The 18,651-nt window shown below is 37.4% G+C and overlaps 1 protein-coding gene across 3 annotated transcripts; it reads left to right on the top strand.

The window, feature by feature from the left end:
* Positions 1 to 1,571: 1,571 nt before the first annotated feature.
* Positions 1,572 to 18,341, top strand: LOC148736005 (guanylate-binding protein 7-like). 3 transcript variants are annotated; one of them, XM_088755071.1, is made up of 16 exons: positions 1,572 to 1,674; positions 3,986 to 4,269; positions 7,443 to 7,584; positions 8,286 to 8,456; positions 8,850 to 9,023; positions 10,645 to 10,812; positions 11,106 to 11,262; positions 11,469 to 11,626; positions 12,713 to 12,885; positions 13,481 to 13,649; positions 13,882 to 14,146; positions 14,490 to 14,782; positions 14,986 to 15,240; positions 15,672 to 15,794; positions 16,246 to 16,293; positions 16,865 to 18,341. In XM_088755071.1, exons 3-16 carry the CDS (start codon positions 7,501 to 7,503, stop codon positions 17,141 to 17,143), a joined length of 2,517 nt encoding a protein of 838 aa, XP_088611197.1. In that variant the 5' UTR covers positions 1,572 to 1,674; positions 3,986 to 4,269; positions 7,443 to 7,500; the 3' UTR covers positions 17,144 to 18,341. The 3 variants fall into 3 exon arrangements, with proteins under 3 accessions (XP_088611197.1, XP_088611198.1, XP_088611199.1); XM_088755072.1 differs by lacking the exons at positions 1,572 to 1,674; positions 3,986 to 4,269 and adding an exon at positions 6,019 to 6,105; XM_088755073.1 differs by lacking the exons at positions 1,572 to 1,674; positions 3,986 to 4,269 and adding an exon at positions 7,791 to 7,951 and having other exon boundaries at positions 7,451 to 7,584.
* Positions 18,342 to 18,651: the final 310 nt, after the last annotated feature.

Raw genomic sequence — 18,651 nt, forward strand, 5'->3', positions numbered from 1 at the left:
CACATGTACCTTGAGAATGGCTTCTAACAGAAATATCCCTTGCATGAGAATCAAATATTTTCTAGCCAACACTGCCTTTACAATAGATAGCAACCGCAGTAGATCCTATTGTCAAGACAAAACTGTTGAAATTTTCAGATATAAGTAATAGAAAGGCTCTATCTAAGGAGGTACAGTACTGATATCCTTCTATTGTAGCTTCTTGACGAGTACTGCCGGTGTAACATTCACTGTATTGAAGTTCATAGTCAGTCTCCAGCACATTTAAAAGTGAGGGTAATTCTGTCTGCGCTAAGAATGATTGTCTGGTTAACTGAGACAAACTTGAATACACGGCAACTGATTTCCAGTATTGATTATTGATGCCAGATCATTAGCAGAATAGATTCCTTGTTTGTTATTGGAAATCAAAGAGCATAAACTCATTGCAACACGTTGTTGTCCTGAATTTTGTTCAAATACCAACTCAGTAGCTTGGCTATAAGGTGCCGTTATTGTTTGCTACGGTCAATGTACATTGGAGTAAGACCAGGGTTTTTTTTTATATCTGAACTCAGTTGAAATTTACAATTGTTTGATACGTGTGTCTGACTCTTACAAATACACATGGGTCTATTACAAGAAAATATTGATAAATATCGACCTGCTCTATACTTCAATTTAATTATCTTTTGATATAGCCTCACTTTTTTAAGTGAGTCCTTTTTCAACAATAGTAAATGAGTAGTTTGATAATCTATGTTTATTTACTAGCTGATTAATGCATTGAGTTCCTTAATTTATTGCTCAGCAAGGACGAAACAATACTTAAAGCTTTCAGTTCGTTACAAAAACAATGTTATGTCATTCAGTTTGCTTTCCTAGACTTCCGTATGATAAAAGGTGAACTTGAAATACTACGTTAGACACCAAATTTTGTGAAAGATCAGCTACATTAAAAGCACATGAAGATCTCTTATAAGAGAGCCATTCAATAAATCAGTTTTACTCTTCATAGAAAACAGCATTATATAACATCAAAGATTGATTTGTAAAACCAAGACTTCAAAAACATCACAACTAGAGGACATCTTTATCAAACATGAGCATTTCCCAGAATGATCCCTACCCCTTATACAGCCAAATGAAACCAACTTTATCGATGGGTTCATCTTATCTAAGTCTCTAGGTTAACCAAAATATTTTTCAATCGAACTAGGTCATCTGTATATAAAGGGAAAACATAAACCAGAAGCTTCCATGGGAACCTAGTTCGTTTGTCAAGTAGAGCTGTCAACCAACAAAATTCTTGGAAATTGATACAAAATAATAAACTTGGTTAAACAGCATATGCAGGTAATTTTTTCTGCACGTCACGTTTACGAGACTGCTATTAATTTTCCATTGGAGCTTGTTACTAGCTGATGTGATGAGGAAATAACCAATGATTGTGGAAAGTGTACGAGACATTCTGCGATTTTGACATGGCACAATTCTGAGCCTTAGACCTCTCTTGTGGGGGCAGATTTTGAAAATACAAAGGAGTCCAATCGGATGTCAACTTTGCATATGATTACGACTTTCTAGGTAAGAGAAGTCAACCATAAAACAGCTGCAAACAATTAAATTTTAAAAGTTATAAATCACAATTCTCACCCCGAAAGAGCATATCAGGGCTTTTTCGTCGAAAAACTGGTAAGTTAAACCCAATCTTCTATACATCAAGTCTCTAATATAATAGAGTATCGGTAACTACAGATGTATAACCTTTGAATATATTTTCGCCTCCTTTTTAACGCTTCGAAGAACGATTGCCATTGCTCGCTCCATCCAAAGCGTTAAACATGGCAACATTTCTTTGCCTTGGAAAGTTAGTGCTCGCTTAATGCAATAAACCTTTTATGGATCCCAGAGCCCATGCTCTGAAGTATAATTTGCTTGTAACAGTCGAGTAAAAATGTTTCCGAAATTCAGATTGTTTATATTGGCAAAGAACCAAGAACACCTTCAATTAGAGTAGATGGTAGAAGAAGTCTGCGCCCGTTTCAGGCTTTTTCAAGTTGCTTATCAATGTAAAAAGGGACAAATGTAATTAAAGGTTTCTCGCTGACAAATGCCTTAACCCTCACGTGATCGCTTTTTTGTCAGTGACTCATTGATCAAGATTAAGGCGAAAAGAGAGAAATTGCACCCCTTCCACAAACCCATACCAGAGCTCGTGCAAAGGCTTCTCGTTAACATGGCCTTCGGTCTCAGAGTGCAATGCGAGTAGATAATTTACCAGTCCTCCGACTTATTTGAAAACTAAGAATGAAAAAACTCCGAGTCAGCTTTCCACGCCACAGGAAAGAGGATAGGAGAAGAATAAACCAACATACTCGGAAATTTTGGACTGACGAATAAAGACAATCGATCGTTTTACCCAGCCGAGAGATCTTTAATCCTTTCGCTCATAAATCACCGCTCAAATTTAATCATTTGCTTAACTATTTTATCATTTACCCATTTGGTGCATCTTTCCAGACCGTAGATGAAATGTACTCAGCATGACTGTCATTCGAACAGGAAATCGTAACTATACTTTGATCATGGACCTCTTTCACATGTTTACCTATATTTTACGGCTGATGCCGAGCTAGAGGTGGCGCTACAACTGGAAGAAAATAACTAGCTTCCTTAAACATTATCCTCACCGGCATAACATTGAATTAAACCCAAATTTGCCTTGTCAGAAAACCGTTATGTGGGAGCAATTGATCGCACGTCTTGAGCATATAAGTTATGAAATCATCCCTTTCTAAGGTTTCCACGCTGCAAATGATTTTTCGAGGCGACAACTTCGGGAAAGAAGTTAATGTTATAAGAACTGTTTGTTAAATCAGGGTAATGCGATAGCTATAACCAAGATTTTAGGTTCTTAGGAGAATTTAGTCTCAACTTTGGATCTTACTTTAGAGACCTAGTAATGCGTCACGCTAAAAGCACTTACTGAGGTTATGTAACAATATATTTGAGTTGATGTTACAAATGATAACAATGAAATTAAGGTAAAAAATAATCACACAGGAATTTCCGGTCATTGTCGATTCTTATCTATTGATTCAGCTTACATTTGTCAAAATCACCACGCCTTATTGGTCATGCAACATGATAACAAACCGTTTCCGTCACACCCTCAGAAACCTGATTTCTGTCTATCCATCTCTAGTCTCAAAACGTTGAAACAGGCCTATGGATAGTTTTTCCTTGGTAATAAACAATTTATGAACTTTTTCAGTACATCGATACTATGAGGCACACATTCCATTTTAATCAAAGCAATCCAGTCTTTCACAGCGACGGGGTCCATTTTTGGCTTGACGAACCGACCGCTTTGTTTAAATTGCGAACATCTCGATCGTATTTTGAGTCGCTTGGTCCCTTGTACTAGCCACGTTTTGAAATCACACGTTCTGTCATGCAAATTTTCTCCCAAGTCGTCAAGATCATTCTTAATCAAAAGAAGTTGTTATTCAAACCAAAAGACTAGCCTTAAAATGTGGTGAAATGTGTTCGAGTAGACTAAATTGTAACTACATGTGCACTGTTTAGGCGAATGTAGGTGCAAAGCCCGTAATCTAACAGTGATGCAAAGATTGTTATTAATGCATATTCATTGGTATATGTTCGACTATCAAATGATTCGTAGCCTTTCTTAGGAATGACACGACGGCTTTGATTTACGCAGAACTCAAACGTCGATAAATTGATGACGTTTTCCTTCGATTAAAACTGAAAACTTGATGATTGCTTCCCCGTTCTTCAAATACAGTTTTCTAAGAGTTTCTGCAAACCATTGTGTAAACAACTCCAAGGTATTTGGTCGCTATTCCATGCACATATTAACTCAACAGAGAGTAAAATCATCGTAACCTTGTTCCAAAAAGGCCTAAACCAGTGTTCAGTGTTCAGTGATCGTTTACCTGAACAAAACATGAAATAAAAATCTCTCTTCTTTCTTTTTCAGCTTGTGCACTCTATATATTCCCTTACTGACTCCGGGAAAGCAGTTTTCACTGAGATTATTCATAGGGTTTGTGAGGACTCGTGGGAACTTATTTAGGCAGAGTAGACGCTCTCATCGTGAACCTTCTGTTCCCTGATCGCTGCTTTTGTGAGAAACACGAAACACCTGATACGCCGTTTGATTGTGGCCAATCTTTCATCGTATGGGATGATATAATCTTAGGGAAAATAGTGACCCAGCATTCCTGCGTCGATAAAGTTGTTACCAAAGTGGGCGAAATTAAGGTAAGCTTGAATAAATATTTCAAAGAGACAGACAGTATACAAATACGGTTATAAGTGGCAGCTAGTTTGAGGGCATGTCAAAATTTGAATTAAAATCAATAACTGGTTTGAAAAAGTCAAAGCTTTAGTGGTAACGCGGCTGTTCTTATAGTGCAATACACCCGTGATTGATCTTGACGAAAGTGTTTATTTCAAAAAGTTATAATTTTCGCTGCCACACATAAAACAAATCTTTGGAGAACGTCCCCTTTCCTTAAAGTGCACCTAAACCCAAAATTTTTTTTTCACTTAACGAAATAAGCTTATTTTTTGGAGTATTTCTGTGCAAAAATTTTTTAATTTGCTCAAATCTTTAATTTTCTATGCCCAGTCAAAATACGGAAAATCGGCCGCCATCTTGCCCCACGACCGAGTTTAAAGAAGAATGGCCCTAGCGGGTAATGTGACGTCAAATCGAGAACACGAAAGTCTGCATCTCACACATTTTCACTTGTTTGGGAAGATTGTCGTCGATATTGTCCGAAATATGCCGACTAGGTGTGTTGTATGAAGAATGTATGAAGCGCGATACCCTCTTGCAAATTTCGCACGTTGCTACATCCTTCTACAACACACTTAGTCGGCATATTTTCGGACAATTATCGACTACAACCTTCCCAAACAAGTGAAAATGTGTGAAATGCAGACTTTCGTGTTCTCGATTTGACGTCACATTACCCACTAGAGCCATTCCTCTTTAAACTCGGTCGTGGGGCAAGATGGCGGTCGATTTTCCGTATTTTGACTGGGCATAGAAAATTGAAGATTTGAGCAAATAAAAAAATTTTTGCGCAGAAATACTCAAAAAAATAAGCTTATTTCGTTAAGCGAAAAAAATTTTTTGGGTGTAGGTGCACTTTAAGTGATCTCCAAAATTCACAAAATGTTTTTAGCAGTATTTTATTCTCACAGGCACTATTCGATCACATCAAGTACACAGAGAAAATTTACTAGATCCTATTCTTATATTAGCTATGATCTTAATTTGGTCACACAGGAATTTCCGGTCATTGTCGATTCTTATCTATTGATTCAGCTTACATTTGTCAAAATCACCACGCCCTATTGGTCATGCAACATGATAACAAACCGTTTCCGTCACACCCTCAGAAACCTGATTTCTGTCTATCCATCTCTAGTCTCAAAACGTTGAAACAAGCCTATGGATAGTTTTTCCTCGGTAATAAACGATTTATGAACTTTTTCAGTACATCGATACTATGAGGCACACATTCCATTTTTTCCTTAAAATCGTTCATTTCATTTACAGCAAACATGCTGTCTTACAATCACTCACTCTAATTTTCTACCACTTGTCAATCCGAACACTTCTTTAGTTTAGAACCACAGATAACTTTTAATTTTCTTCCCTGTCATTAAACGTATTTAGCGGACAGGACAATAAGTATGGAATACTTATTCGATAGCACGTTAACTTTATTTGGTAAGTCCTTTAGCTACAGAAAAATTACTTTCTATAAAATTTTCTAGAAAGTGTAGTTCCGTCTGGGGCTCCAGCTATCTCGAAATATTAAGCTGGATGCATTCACTTTTCAAGCCGTGACACGGCGCAGGCATATTTTTTATTTTAACCTTAAGTGGAAAACGTGACACCAGTTCAATTTAGTTTACACCTCATGCAAATGAAAACTGAACATGCGTAAACGAGATATTTTCTGGAAAGAAAAATGCGCTTAAAAACGTAAACATCAGTAATGGAATAGCCTTTCTCCGAAGGAGCTTCAACCTTCAGTGCGATCCTTCCGAAGCAGGTTTATTTTACTTCAAACTTGCATGGTAGGAGAAATATATTTAGGTTGTGTTGATTATCTTTAAGTCAGCGGTCCAAACTCGATTTTAATCAAAGCAATCCAGTCTTTCACAGCGACGGGGTCCATTTTTGGCTTGACTAACCGACCGCTTTGTTTAAATTGCGAACATCTCGATCGTATTTTGAGTCGTTTAAACAATTTCTTATTGAAGTAAGTAAAACTGATACAATTTAACAGTAGTTCTATCGAAGATTAGTGGCGTAACATTTTCTTGAGAATGCATATCACGAGCTGCATCTTTTATATTCTCGCAACTGCTTGATTATTCCGGGAATTCATGATGACCATTTCTTAATCTCCATAGTAGCATAAGTCCTCCTCGATCCTTACTGTTCTTTCACCGCGGTTTTTTCACCTACTCACCTAACATTAAGAATAGCAAAGATAGATCAGACGAAGAGGCAAACAGGAGACGCACAAATGAAAATAGCATCTCCATGTTTAGCTTATCGCAGAAGAAAGTAGAATACCACCATGTAACTTCATTGGTTGCTCAAATGAAATTTCTCGGAATTTAAAGAAGCAAGCAAATGCCGTCTGACTAAGTGCGTCTGTAGTTCACTTTGTTTTCTTAATTACTGGAATCAAACGATTCCTTCGTATCAGAGACTAAAGGTGGCAAACTGTAAAATAATTGAACTGTTCCTAGAATCATACATCGAACCTTTCAACAATCTGTTTCGTTTCTGAGAATTCTCGAGTTTAAAATCTGCTTCAACCCACCAACGCTTTCATATAATAGAAAAACTTAGGGGAAAGTTTCGTCATACTTTTCCACGTGGCTGGGATATAATGGCTCAGTCCCAACGCAGATAAAAAAGTAAATGTAACTGTAATAGAGGGATTTGGTGATCGTAAGGCCTTCACCGGTTACACTTAAACATCTGGGACTACCGGAGTGCTCTGCCTAGACCATCTCTCTTTACCCTGATTTACAAAGATATTACATATATGTCCCTGTAGCTTAAATTTTATTGTAAACATCATCCTCTAGCTATGCATTTAGTTAAGACCTATAAAGCCTCTACAAGGAAAGAACGTCTCAGAAACGTCCGCAAAAGACCTAGCCTTCGCAAACAGATTCTTGTCTGTATAGCACAGGAAAAAGAGTTGCTACTCTGCTTGCTTCTGGTTACTAATTCTTTTTAACTCACAGTAATTCGTTGAACTAACAGTGGACTGCAAAGGTTAGTTAGGAAATAAAGAGTACCCCTGTCAACAACTTCTTCAGACCAGAAAAAAAAAGCAATTGTTTTTTAATTATAATTCTGAATTCCCTTTTTCAATTTAAACTTTCCTTAGGTCTCTTGCAGATTCCTTTAGGTGAAGCTTCTTTGATGTGAATAGAAAAGACTTAAGGATGGCAGAACGCCATTCGCACAGCTCCTCCCTCGTGAGAAAAACCACCACCAAAAAAGGAAAAGAAAAGAGCGCATCACATGATGTAAGTGTCTAAAAGCTTGGATAGGTCAGAATATTGTGTGTTAGCGCAAAGGCTGAAGTTTTCCAATATTCTGAGACTTCCGAAAATGTTTTGGGAAGACGGGGAGTTGATTATTTGAGGTAAAAGCAAAATAGACGTCTCCAAAATGCTTTAAGGGAACAAAGAATATTTGACATTTTCTCTACGAAAATGCTATTTATTTACAGTAATCATGGTGGACATTCTCAGAGAATGGTTTCAAGAAAAAGAAAGCAATGAGCAGAAACTATTTTTGCAGAAGAACCTGGTCAATTAAACAGTGCTAAAGGCGAAGATAGGGTGGAAAGCGGGAGGTCTACAGAGTAAGAAGAGGTTATTACCCATCGGGGTAAGGTGCACATTACATCGCCCTATGTATCAAGCAGGTGCCAATGCAGTCAAATGTAATAAAAGTAAACCACAGACTCTAAAGGATTACGAGGCTGAGAGAAAAGTGGGATAACAATTCAATTACAAATCTCGGAATGATCAAAATGCCGCATATTGTCAGGCTTTTCTTTTTTTAATAGAAGGAGGAACATGAGTTCAACGCCATAGATATATATTCCCCATTCATGATGTTGTAAATTATACAGTTTTCACCTCAGCAAGGGATCAAAAGTAATCACAGGGTTCAATCGATAATCACTTCTCTCCCTTTAATAAATTCATTTTTTACTTAGAGACAACTTCGCCACTTTCCTCGGTATTCAGAACCAGACAGATACGAACCCTTGCGTTCACATCAAGACCCTTTCAAGTCATCTAAAGCTAGAAAAGATGAGCAATTCTCTGTCACAAGAAGAGTCGAAAGACCTGTGGTACCCGCATGGACTCAACTATCTTCAGGCTTGGTGATTCTTAATATTGTTGACTGCACTCGTTATACTGAATATCAAAGCGCTCTTTGCAGCAAAGAGCACTACCTAAGCAGCAGTGAAAATAAGGCCTGAAAAAAAAAAAAAAACTCAGGTCATAACCTCTTCCAGTCATTTATTCATCTCTTCACGGGTCTATTAGGAGCTATCAAAATGACCAGCTCCCAGTTGGGTTGTTAGCTCAGATGGTAGAACACTGCACCAGTATCGTAAAGGTCATGGGTTTCCTATTTCATGCCATTCAGCAATTATGAAGCAATTTTAATTCTTGTAAGCGTAAACATCATGAAATGATAAATCCATCGCTTAGTGAACGATAATTAAGTTTGATAATTAATTCATTTTCTCCTTCTTATATTATTTTCACAGAGTAAACTTAAAGTTTCCAGTTGCAATCTAAGTCAGTCAACACAAGACAAAATGTACGAATCTTCCTATGGTAAATATGCCCCCTTGAGAGCCCTTCAAGATTCAACTGATATATCATCAGCTACCGCGGGTAACCCATTGGCACCGAAATCGACTCAAAAGAATGAAGGCTTGGTAAAGATCATTTGTAATTTTGTTTACCTCTATAACCGCTTGATATATTTTTTACTTCGACATTTTTTATTCCTAATTATCGATTTAAAGTTTCAACTGTTAAAGCTTTAATCTTTCACTTTCACTATTTCTCTCTTTTCCTTTTAATTTTGCCTCTTTGATCGTACATTTTTCTTTCCTCTTTCTCCATGAAAATAGCCATGATAATGATCTGACTCTTTCCATACGTTTATAAATTTTCTCCATTATTCCAGAGAGAGGCTAATTGTTTAATCCTTTAGTTCTCCGTAAAGCTCTTTTGATGATGAATTAAGTATGAGAAACGGTCGAAAGCTACGTTTTGCTTCAGTATCTTAGAACCTTTTGCCAAGAATTATTGATATCATTATTATGATTATCAAAAAAGGATTGTACAAAAGTCCTAACTCTTCTTTGTTATTGATGCTGTTTTTCTATGACGGCACTGAATTTATCGATCGAAAATGTAAAGTATCCCTGCTGTTGTCATTTGAGAACCATTTCAAAAAACATGTCAGCAAATATTTTCTATCCTTCACTGTTGTTCTTAACTCGCACTCTACGTAACTGATGTGCGCCTGGTAAAACAAGGAAAAGTCGGTATGATATGCTCTATTTAGATTCCTCATCGGGCAGTATTCTCTTGTAGCACGCTGAAATTATTAACATGATATTAGTTCAAGGCTGAAGAAATGTTGCCCTATACAATCCAGTTCACTATCAAGTTCTCTGTAGTTCAGTGATACCTCACTGGAGGTCGAAATCCCAAAACCTAAGATTCGATTCGTAGTGAAGGTAGATTCCTCATCGAGCAGTATTCTCTTGTAGCACGCTGAAATTATTAACATGATATTAGTTCAAGGCTGAAGAAATTTTGCTCTATACAATCCAGTTCACTATCAAGTTCTCTGTAGTTCAGTGATACCTCACTGGAGGTCGAAATCCCAAAACCTGAGATTCGATTCGTAGTGAAGGTAGATTCCTCGTTGAGCATTATTTACTGTGGCACCCTGAAATTATTAACGTGATATTAGTTCAAGGCTGAAGAAATGTTGGCCTAAACGATCCAGTTTACTTGATAGTTCTCTGTAGTTCAGAGATACATCACTGGAGGTCGAAATCCCAAAACCTGACATTCGAATCGTAGTGAAGGAATCGGTAATTTTCACTGTTCCTGCTGCTTGAAAAGACGACAACTCTCTGTACTTAACGAGTAATGTTTGGCTCGTAAGCCTGTTCCATACCTCGTAAGTATAGTGCGGCCGGGGAAGGAAGGGGAAGTCAATTATTTTCGAGTAAAGCAAGCGCGGGCTTACTGGCTTAAAGGGAGCTCCGCGCTTGGTAGAACATTCTTAGCTATTCAGCTTTATGAACAAACGGGCTCATGTTGCTGTAGAAGATTAAACTTAAATGTTGTTTTCCATCTCCTTAAAATCTATTTGCGTTTTGCTGTTTGAGGATGTTTTCTTCCGAGCGCTGATTAAAATCATATTTGAAATATTTCAACATAATTTTAAGAAGTAATCACATATAAGCAGGAATATCCAAAAATGTATACCAGCAAAAGCAAGGCTAACGTCCAACCATGCAGATGTTTTTCTAGAAATATGTCACAGGCGAGTTTCTTACGAAAGGAGATTACAACTCAGCTTCATGTCTTAGTAGAAGTAGTACCGAACGACTCAGTGACGAAGCGTATCCTTTTACTACTGGAGGGCTCAACAAGGTCCTGAAAACTCACCCAGTAGAGAAAACACCAGCTGCAGTATCAGTAAGTCATTATTGTCTTTATTACAATATTGATACTGATTCCCTTACTTACCTAAAAAAAAAACAATATTATTATATTATATCGCTACTACGATAGAGAACTGAAATGAGGCAACGAAACAAATTACTTTTCATCAGTTGCAAACCTTGAGGCATAGCAAATTCCAGGAAAATATGAATAGCACATTTCTTGCCTAAACTTGCTCCTTTTTGTGGTAGCCTCTAGTTTTTTTCATTATTTTTTTATTTCGTTACCAACTCATGTTATTTTTTTTTTTGTTATTTACGTAATAGCAAGCGCAGGTAGCCATGAACTACAAAGCAATACCACTTTGCCTCCCTGACAATCTTCACTGGGATCCACGAACTCGACAGATCCAACAACGTAGACAGCAACGTCGGAAATTAAATGTCGTAAATGAAGCAATTGCAGAGCTGCAAAAAATTAAAGGTTCGCCTCGATCTCAAGGTCGACGATCATTCAATTTTTTTTTTATCGTAGCCACACACGAAAAAAATTGTTTGAAAGGAGTTAGAGTAGTGCTGCTGAAACGAATGCTCTTGTTGACAATGACAGACGTTTCGACGCTAGAAATGATAATCAACAACTATAAAGAGCATTCCTCAACAAGTTTACCTTGGTATTTATCCCCTCAGATCCCATTTGTGTTTTGGCAATTGTTGGACCTTGTAGGGATGGCAAGTCTTTTATCTTGAGTGAAACATTTGATCAAGGAGATGTATTCCCAGTGGGCCATAAAATCGACCCTGAAACTATGGGCATATGGATGTGGATTCTACCTCATATAATGCAGGTAATTATGAGAAAGGGTTATAAATAACTCACTGGTTAAATTTACTCAGCAGAATTTTGTCTGATAAGATAAAACACAAGCCGAGGTGACACACGGCCCACGCCAACCTCACAACGATAGATGGAAAATGAGGCGCCCTAATACCTTCCTTTTCTTATATTTAACAGAAAGTATTTTTTCCAGTATCGTTTAAAATGAATATTATGGCAGATATTCGTTCTGTACATGTTATTATGGATAATGACTGTAATGATATACTTCAAATCAATTCTAGAATGCCTAGTCACAGACCACTTTCATAAATGGCTGCCTTATAAATATTCTTTTGTTTAAATTTAAATTAGCCCTACTGGCCTCGCTTGAGATAATGTATTCTTTTGAATTTTGTACTGGAGAACGAGGCTAGTAGGGCTAATTTAAATTTAAACGAAAGAATATTAATCCGGCAGCCATTTATGAAAGTGGTCTATGGTGACTGCATACACAACCTTCCTACTGTCAAACCATGGAATTTTCTATTAGATTATGTAATTATGATGTGATACCACCAAAACAGTTGCGTTGTAAGTTATCGCAATGTTCTAGAATACTTTGTAAATATATATAAAAACTCGTTCGTGTAGTAGTAGTAGTGGTAGTAGTAGTAGTAGTAGTAGTAGTAGTAGTAGTAGTAGTAGTAGTAGTAGTGGTAGTGGTAGTGGTAGTGGTAGTGGTAGTGGTAGTGGTGGTGGCGGCGGCGGCGGCGGTGGCGGTGGTGGTGGCGGTGGTGGTGGTGGTGGTGGTGGCAGTGGTGGTGGTAGCAGTAGACGTATTAGCAGTAGTAGTATTAGCAGTAGTAATAGTAGTAGCAGTAGTAGTAGTAGTAGTAGTAGTAGTAGTAGTAGTAGTAGTAGTAGTAGTAGTGGTTGTTGTAGTAGTAGTTGTTTTCGTGGGGAGTGACTGATTGTTTACACCACTAACCGAGAGAGAGCTATCGTGGAAGATTGCCCAATTTGGAGACAACTGTGACATTGTGTCAGTGGTGAGCCTTTTCGTAGTTACTAAAAAGAAAACCGTGGAAGGAATATTATTTCTTTCTTTTCTTAGGAGAAAAATGGCCGTAACTATAAGGTCGTACTATTGGATTCTGAAGGAATTGATGCAGCAGTCGCAAAGGGACAGAGCGACAATCAGATCTTTACGCTAACAATATTATTGTCTTCAATTTTGATATACAACTCGAAAAATGTTCCAAAAAGAAGCGATCTTGATGGGCTCAAGTATCCTTTAATGGTACTATACAGCATGCGAAAACTTTTGTTCTCTTTTTAGCATACCTTGAACATTTATGAGGTACGACGCGAATCTAGAGAAGACCAATCTTAAGAAAGAAAATTAACACTGCAGTCTACAAATATGTTCTAAATTAAAATTGCGATTTGAACCGCAACTCAAATAGCAAATAGACAAGTACTCACTACAGTCATAGCCATTACAATTTCCTGAAATATGATTGATGTTTATTAGCTCATCGCACAGTCGAAGCAGCCAATCATACTAAAATAACTCAGCTGAATCCGCCAATAACAGAATTGAGTACAAAAACCATGATAGAAAACAAAACAAAAACAAAACGGGGAAGTTTCCAACAAAACGGGGAAGTTTCCAAAATGGAAGTTACCTTCGGTTTAGGCAATGTCTCTCCCGGTTATGTTTTCTCAAATAAATGTTTTAAATTTTTTTTTCTTAGAAATTGTAACGGTTATAATGAATTGGTAACACCACTTCGTTTTGCTGAAGTAGTGATGAAGTTATCCGACTAGTCTCTTGTTTAGGATAAAAACATATTTCATTGTACCCTTGACTTGTCTCCAGCTTTGTCGTAAGGTTATCACAACAAATTAAGGTTACATCACAGGGTGGAACTCAGAAAAATGAAGATGCCTTTCATAAAACGTTTCCGCATTTCGTTTGGCTTCTAAGAGATGTCTTAACAGAGCTCCCATCGGATTGCAAGGACATCAAAGACTATTTCTTAAGAAGGGTTAGTAGATTACTATTGTCACTCTTTATTCAACTACACTTTCATTCGAAACCCAGACGACACAATGGTAGGAGATACACACACAACTTGGCAATTTGTGGAATTTACAATGTTAATGTTTCATAGTTGTTTGACGCTACCTAGAAAATTCCCTTTTTTTGAACGTTCATCCCAACAGATTTCGAAAAATAGCTGAACATTTGGAAAGAAAAAAAATATTTGTTGTATTTAGATCTTCAAATCAGACCCATGGCAACTGGATCATACCCAAGACAAAATCGCCAGATGCATCTTGCATTACTTCTCTGGATTTGATGCTTTTTGCTTGCCAATACCCACCTTCGACAAAGAGCTACTGAAAAACATTAAAAGTAACAGGCATGATCCACGCATAAATCCTGATTTCTTCACGGGAATACAGCAGTTTAAGGATTTGCTTCAGTCCAACATGGGTCCCAAGAAAAGCTTCAACGCAGGAGAATATGTCACTGGAGAAGGTAAACTGATAACGTCTCAGTTAAATTTAACTCAACATGCTCAACTGTGACGTGTGTCAATCTTACTTAACTTAGAAAACTAAAACATCGGTCACTGCCCGTGTTGGGTTTAGGAGTAGCTGTACTAAAATTAATCATGCAAAATATCCTTCCACTTTTTGTCCATTTTAAATCCCCAAAAACGACCTTCTTTAATGATCAATCTTTGTTAGAACCGGAAATAGCCAACAGTACACGATTTACGCTCATTCATTATCCTGAAAAAAGTAACTTCATTCAGCTCAGATCTTCCCAAACAGAAACAATCAAATAGTTTCTTCATAATTGTAATTTGACTCCACAGCATTAGCGGCACTGACCAAGTTTTATGTCGATGCGATTAACGATCCCGACAACATCCCTGATGTGCAAACGGCTTGGGACGGTTTCGTAAAGAACAAAAGCAGAAAGGCCAAGGAAAAGGCGCTCTTAGTGTATGACAGGAGAATGAAGGCTAAACTCTATAAACTGCCCTGCGAGACAGAGAAAATCCTTGCAAGCCATGAATCATCTGAAAATGAGAGTATGCTCATATTTGAAGAAGAAACTGTAGGAATCACTTCTGACAATACTCGAGAGGACTACCAGGAGTTTATGGTGAGAACAGTTGAAAATAAGCTCCGTGCGATAAGTTACTGGTAGGGAGATTGAGTTTGCAATCTGCCGGTCTCCATTGAAGGTTTCTGTCATTATACCTCGACTTCGTGCATAAAGTATAACACTAAGGTCTCGAGGTTTTCATGCTGTTATTGTTGTTGTTGTTTTTTGTAATAGTTGTAGTTTTTGGTGTTTTGCGACAGAAAGAAACGGTAAAAAAGCTGATCGAGTGGAAAACTAAAAACGATGGACTGACTAGGCAGCAATGTCAAGAGCTTTTGAAAAATGTCAGGGAGAAGTACTTAAATCCAGTCCTAAGAAGTCTGCGCGGACCGAATAGGACGAGCATAACGAGCAGAGATACTGACAATGCCTGTTCCAAAATTGAAGAAGATTATAAACGTTTTGCCGCTGGTGCCAAGGATATCCGTGCTGATGTGCTTCACGAATTTCATGAGGTACGCATTTCCTTTATCGGAGAGACGTTAAGACCTACAGAGTACAAATTAAGCAGAAGCTAGTAAGCCTTAAAAACATTTCGTTCATAAATTGTCGCTACTTTGTAGGAGGATTAAATGAAATACCTTTTAAACGAGATTTTCTTTATTTGTGTTCTCAAATTTATTCTAACATGAGAGGTGCAAAGTTTAAAGTCCTGTCCATGAAATCAAGATTTGGATCATTAAACAATGGCTGGAAGAAGACGGTGTTGATCTCTCCACCCTTTTTTTTTTTTTTTTTTTTCGTATCTAAACAGTGAGATATGTAAAACAATGAAAAAAAAAACTCTCAGTCATTCCGTTTGGTAAAACGTACAGCAAGGTGGAAGTACGGAGGGTTACGAAGACGTTAAAACCATTTATAAAAGCAAACAATTTTTATTCTGCAGAATTTAGATGCTGAGTTGACCCATTACAAGGAGTTCATCAGGGCATTTCAAGATTACGAAAAAAATCTTCTTAAAGAACGTCGTGAAAGTGCTGAAAAGGAGAGAGAAGCAGAGAAAGCTAGGGTTTGTATGACAGATTTAAATATCATTGTTAAAAATCACAAAAGAGGGAAGGGTCTGCTTTTGAGTCAGCACTTCATCTTTTCATTGGGTAGATTTCCTTTCCTCGTGACCATTGTTTTATGATTACTCATAGATTCCACTTCGAACTAAACGCGAGATAAGAGCCTATCTTGCTTTCTCAAGTGAAAATTTTCGTGAAAACTACGGAAGTTTAAAGTCGTGAATAACCCCTACACTGCATAGCCTGATAGCTTTTTTTAAAACCTTGCCATCTCGACGTGCTTTACAAGCATTCGAAGATTCTTTGAAATAGACTTTCAAAATTTTCAGTACTGTCCTCGAATGCGAGGATCCATACTACAAAAATGCCACCGTAAATATCTGAAAACGAACCAGACATAATGAATTTACAACTTAGCTAATTGCGAAAAATGCTATTTTTTTCACGCAGATAGAAGTTCAATATCTAAAAAAGCAACAGCAGTTTCAAGAACAAAAGGTTAATGCTTACGTCTGCATAAGCTTTACTTACAACTTTAGAACGATGTTCCATGAGCGTTCAAAGAAATCCAAGATCACTTTTATTTACCATGCATCTCTTGGTAATTTGGCGAAAAACTCGACCCTCGCTTCAACCAGTTCGATTTGACTGCAATCAGTTCACTCAAATTATTCCGCTTTATGGCTGTAGGCCAGAATTTTCTTACTGAATTCCAGTGGGCTTATAGTAAAGTCAACATTCACTCTGATTGGCCTTTGGACCTAGCCTATCGAAACCCTATTTAAAACTGCTTAAAAGGTTGTTCTTATTTATTTAAGTCAAATTTTCAGCCGTTATCACCTGAAATAAACAGATTTAGAAATAACAATAGATAATTTCACAAAAGTGAAGTATACAGAAACAAGCTTTCTTTCTCCTAAAAAGGAGGCAGACAACTTTCTCCGTATTATTACGTGTAAATCCTTAAGACGAAAAATCGTAACCACACAAAGCACAGAGTATTTGATATCTAACCTCTCGTACTTGTTTCCCTCTCCTTGTTTTGTTTTGTTCTTTTTTTCCGCTTTAGCTAAGTAAAATGAAAATGGAAAAAGAGAGGGAGATCCGCGACAAAATCAGTGAGTGTAAAGCGAAGGAGGATATCCTCACAAAGAAAATCCACGACATGGAAACAGCAGGAATGGAAAAGCAGATCAACACCTTGAGGTATCAACTCCGAGAAGCAAACAGTGAAAAGCAGCAGCGCCAAAACGAGATATCGAACTTGACAAACGAAATCAGTAGAATGAAAGAGGAACTCAGGCGAGCAAACCGACCCTGGTATAAAAAACTGTTTGGATGGGACTAGTAAAGCAAAATAACTCCCAACCTAAATAAATGATTGACTGCTTTTTTATCTTTTACTTTCACAAAACTAGGTACTCATTCAAATGAAGCCTTTGAAACTAGCCTTGATATCAGCCTCTTTTTTTTTTTCCCGAGGGAAAAAAGTAGGTAGCCTTCAACCTGTGCGAAGGCAGATAATATTGTTGGTAAAAATTCCGATTTACATTCAATGGAAGTCTAACTATTCATTAAACTAACCACTAACCGTATGTTACTTTTAAGATAAATTTTGCTTTCAAGCTCAAAAGTTTTCGCATGTAATGGGGTGATTCCTAGGCTAACCCTTCACCCCTCCCCAACCCCCCAAAAAAAACAATAGCAGAGCAACAAGACATTTAATGAATTCTATCAACTGCTTCAAAGAAAAGACACCCCATTTTCATACAAGATGGGTTAACAGGCAAAGCAATGCCTTTCGAGAGACCATGTCAAATACTAAGCCCATATAAACCCCTTATGTAGGAACGCTATCGTTTAGATATCGGTCTGTTTTCACTCTTTATTTCCAATCAGATGAGAGAATTAAAACTAGCAAAGCGGGTATTAGTTTGATACTAAAGAAACTAGAGTTATAAACACAAACTATAATTTAAATTGTTGGACAGTACAATAAATCCATATCATTGCAATAAATTTCGTTTCCCGACAAAAAAAGCAGATTTTGTGAAATCTCAGACCAAACTCAAAAGATCAAAGTTTGATTTTTATTGATGTGAATTCAACCAAATCATTGTCAGGAACCATTTCTACCGGGTATGATCTCATCTCACAATGATCGCTACCGTTTGGGCGAACAGACAGGTCTAATTTAAGTCTCCAGGTCAACCAAGATCATTTTCAGTTGATCATTTTCTCTTTACTTAAAAAGGGAAAAATTAAGGCAATAGCCTCCTTAAGGACATATTTCGTTTTTCAAGTACATGTAGTGCTATCAACGAACCAAATTCTCGGAAACTGAGGTACACAATAATAAACGCTTTTTAAATAGTGGCAAGCAGTTTTTCGGAGAAAAACATGTTTATGTGCACGTAACGTTAAGTATGTGCTAATTAGTGCGGTAGGAGTAGGTTTCTAGCTGAGGCCGTGATGAGGAAATATTCAAGGTTCGTAAAAAATATACAATAAATACTGCTATTTTGACATGAAGCAATTCTGAGCCTTAGACCTCTTACGTGGGGGTAGATTTTGAGGATGCGAAAGAGTGCCTTCAAAGGGTAAACATTGCATATTATTACGACTTTCTGGGAAAAAGAAGTCATCCATAAAACAGCTGCATCTACAATTCTCGCCGCGAAGGAGCATCTCAAGGCTATTTCGTGGAGAAAACTGGTAAGATAATTCGAACCTTCCTTATATCAAGGCTACAATAGGCCGGGAAGAACATCAATCATTATAGCCTTTGAATGTAGGTTTACCAGTCAGCCTGGCAATCGAAGGACGATTGCGATGGCTCGCTCTATCCAAAGCGAT

The sequence above is a fragment of the Stylophora pistillata genome, chromosome 3 (assembly GCF_964205215.1).
Source record: "Stylophora pistillata chromosome 3, jaStyPist1.2, whole genome shotgun sequence".
In the NCBI taxonomy this organism is placed as follows: domain Eukaryota; kingdom Metazoa; phylum Cnidaria; class Anthozoa; order Scleractinia; family Pocilloporidae; genus Stylophora; species Stylophora pistillata.

Coding starts and splice junctions, on each gene's coding strand:
- LOC148736005 (XM_088755071.1), top strand. CDS start 7,501: ATGGCAGAACGCCATTCGCACAGCTCCTCCCTCGTGAGAAAAACCACC. Junction 8,457..8,849: donor CTCAACTATCTTCAGGCTTG/GTGATTCTTAAT, acceptor TTATTTTCACAG/AGTAAACTTAAAGTTTCCAG. Junction 15,241..15,671: donor TGCTTCACGAATTTCATGAG/GTACGCATTTCC, acceptor TTTATTCTGCAG/AATTTAGATGCTGAGTTGAC.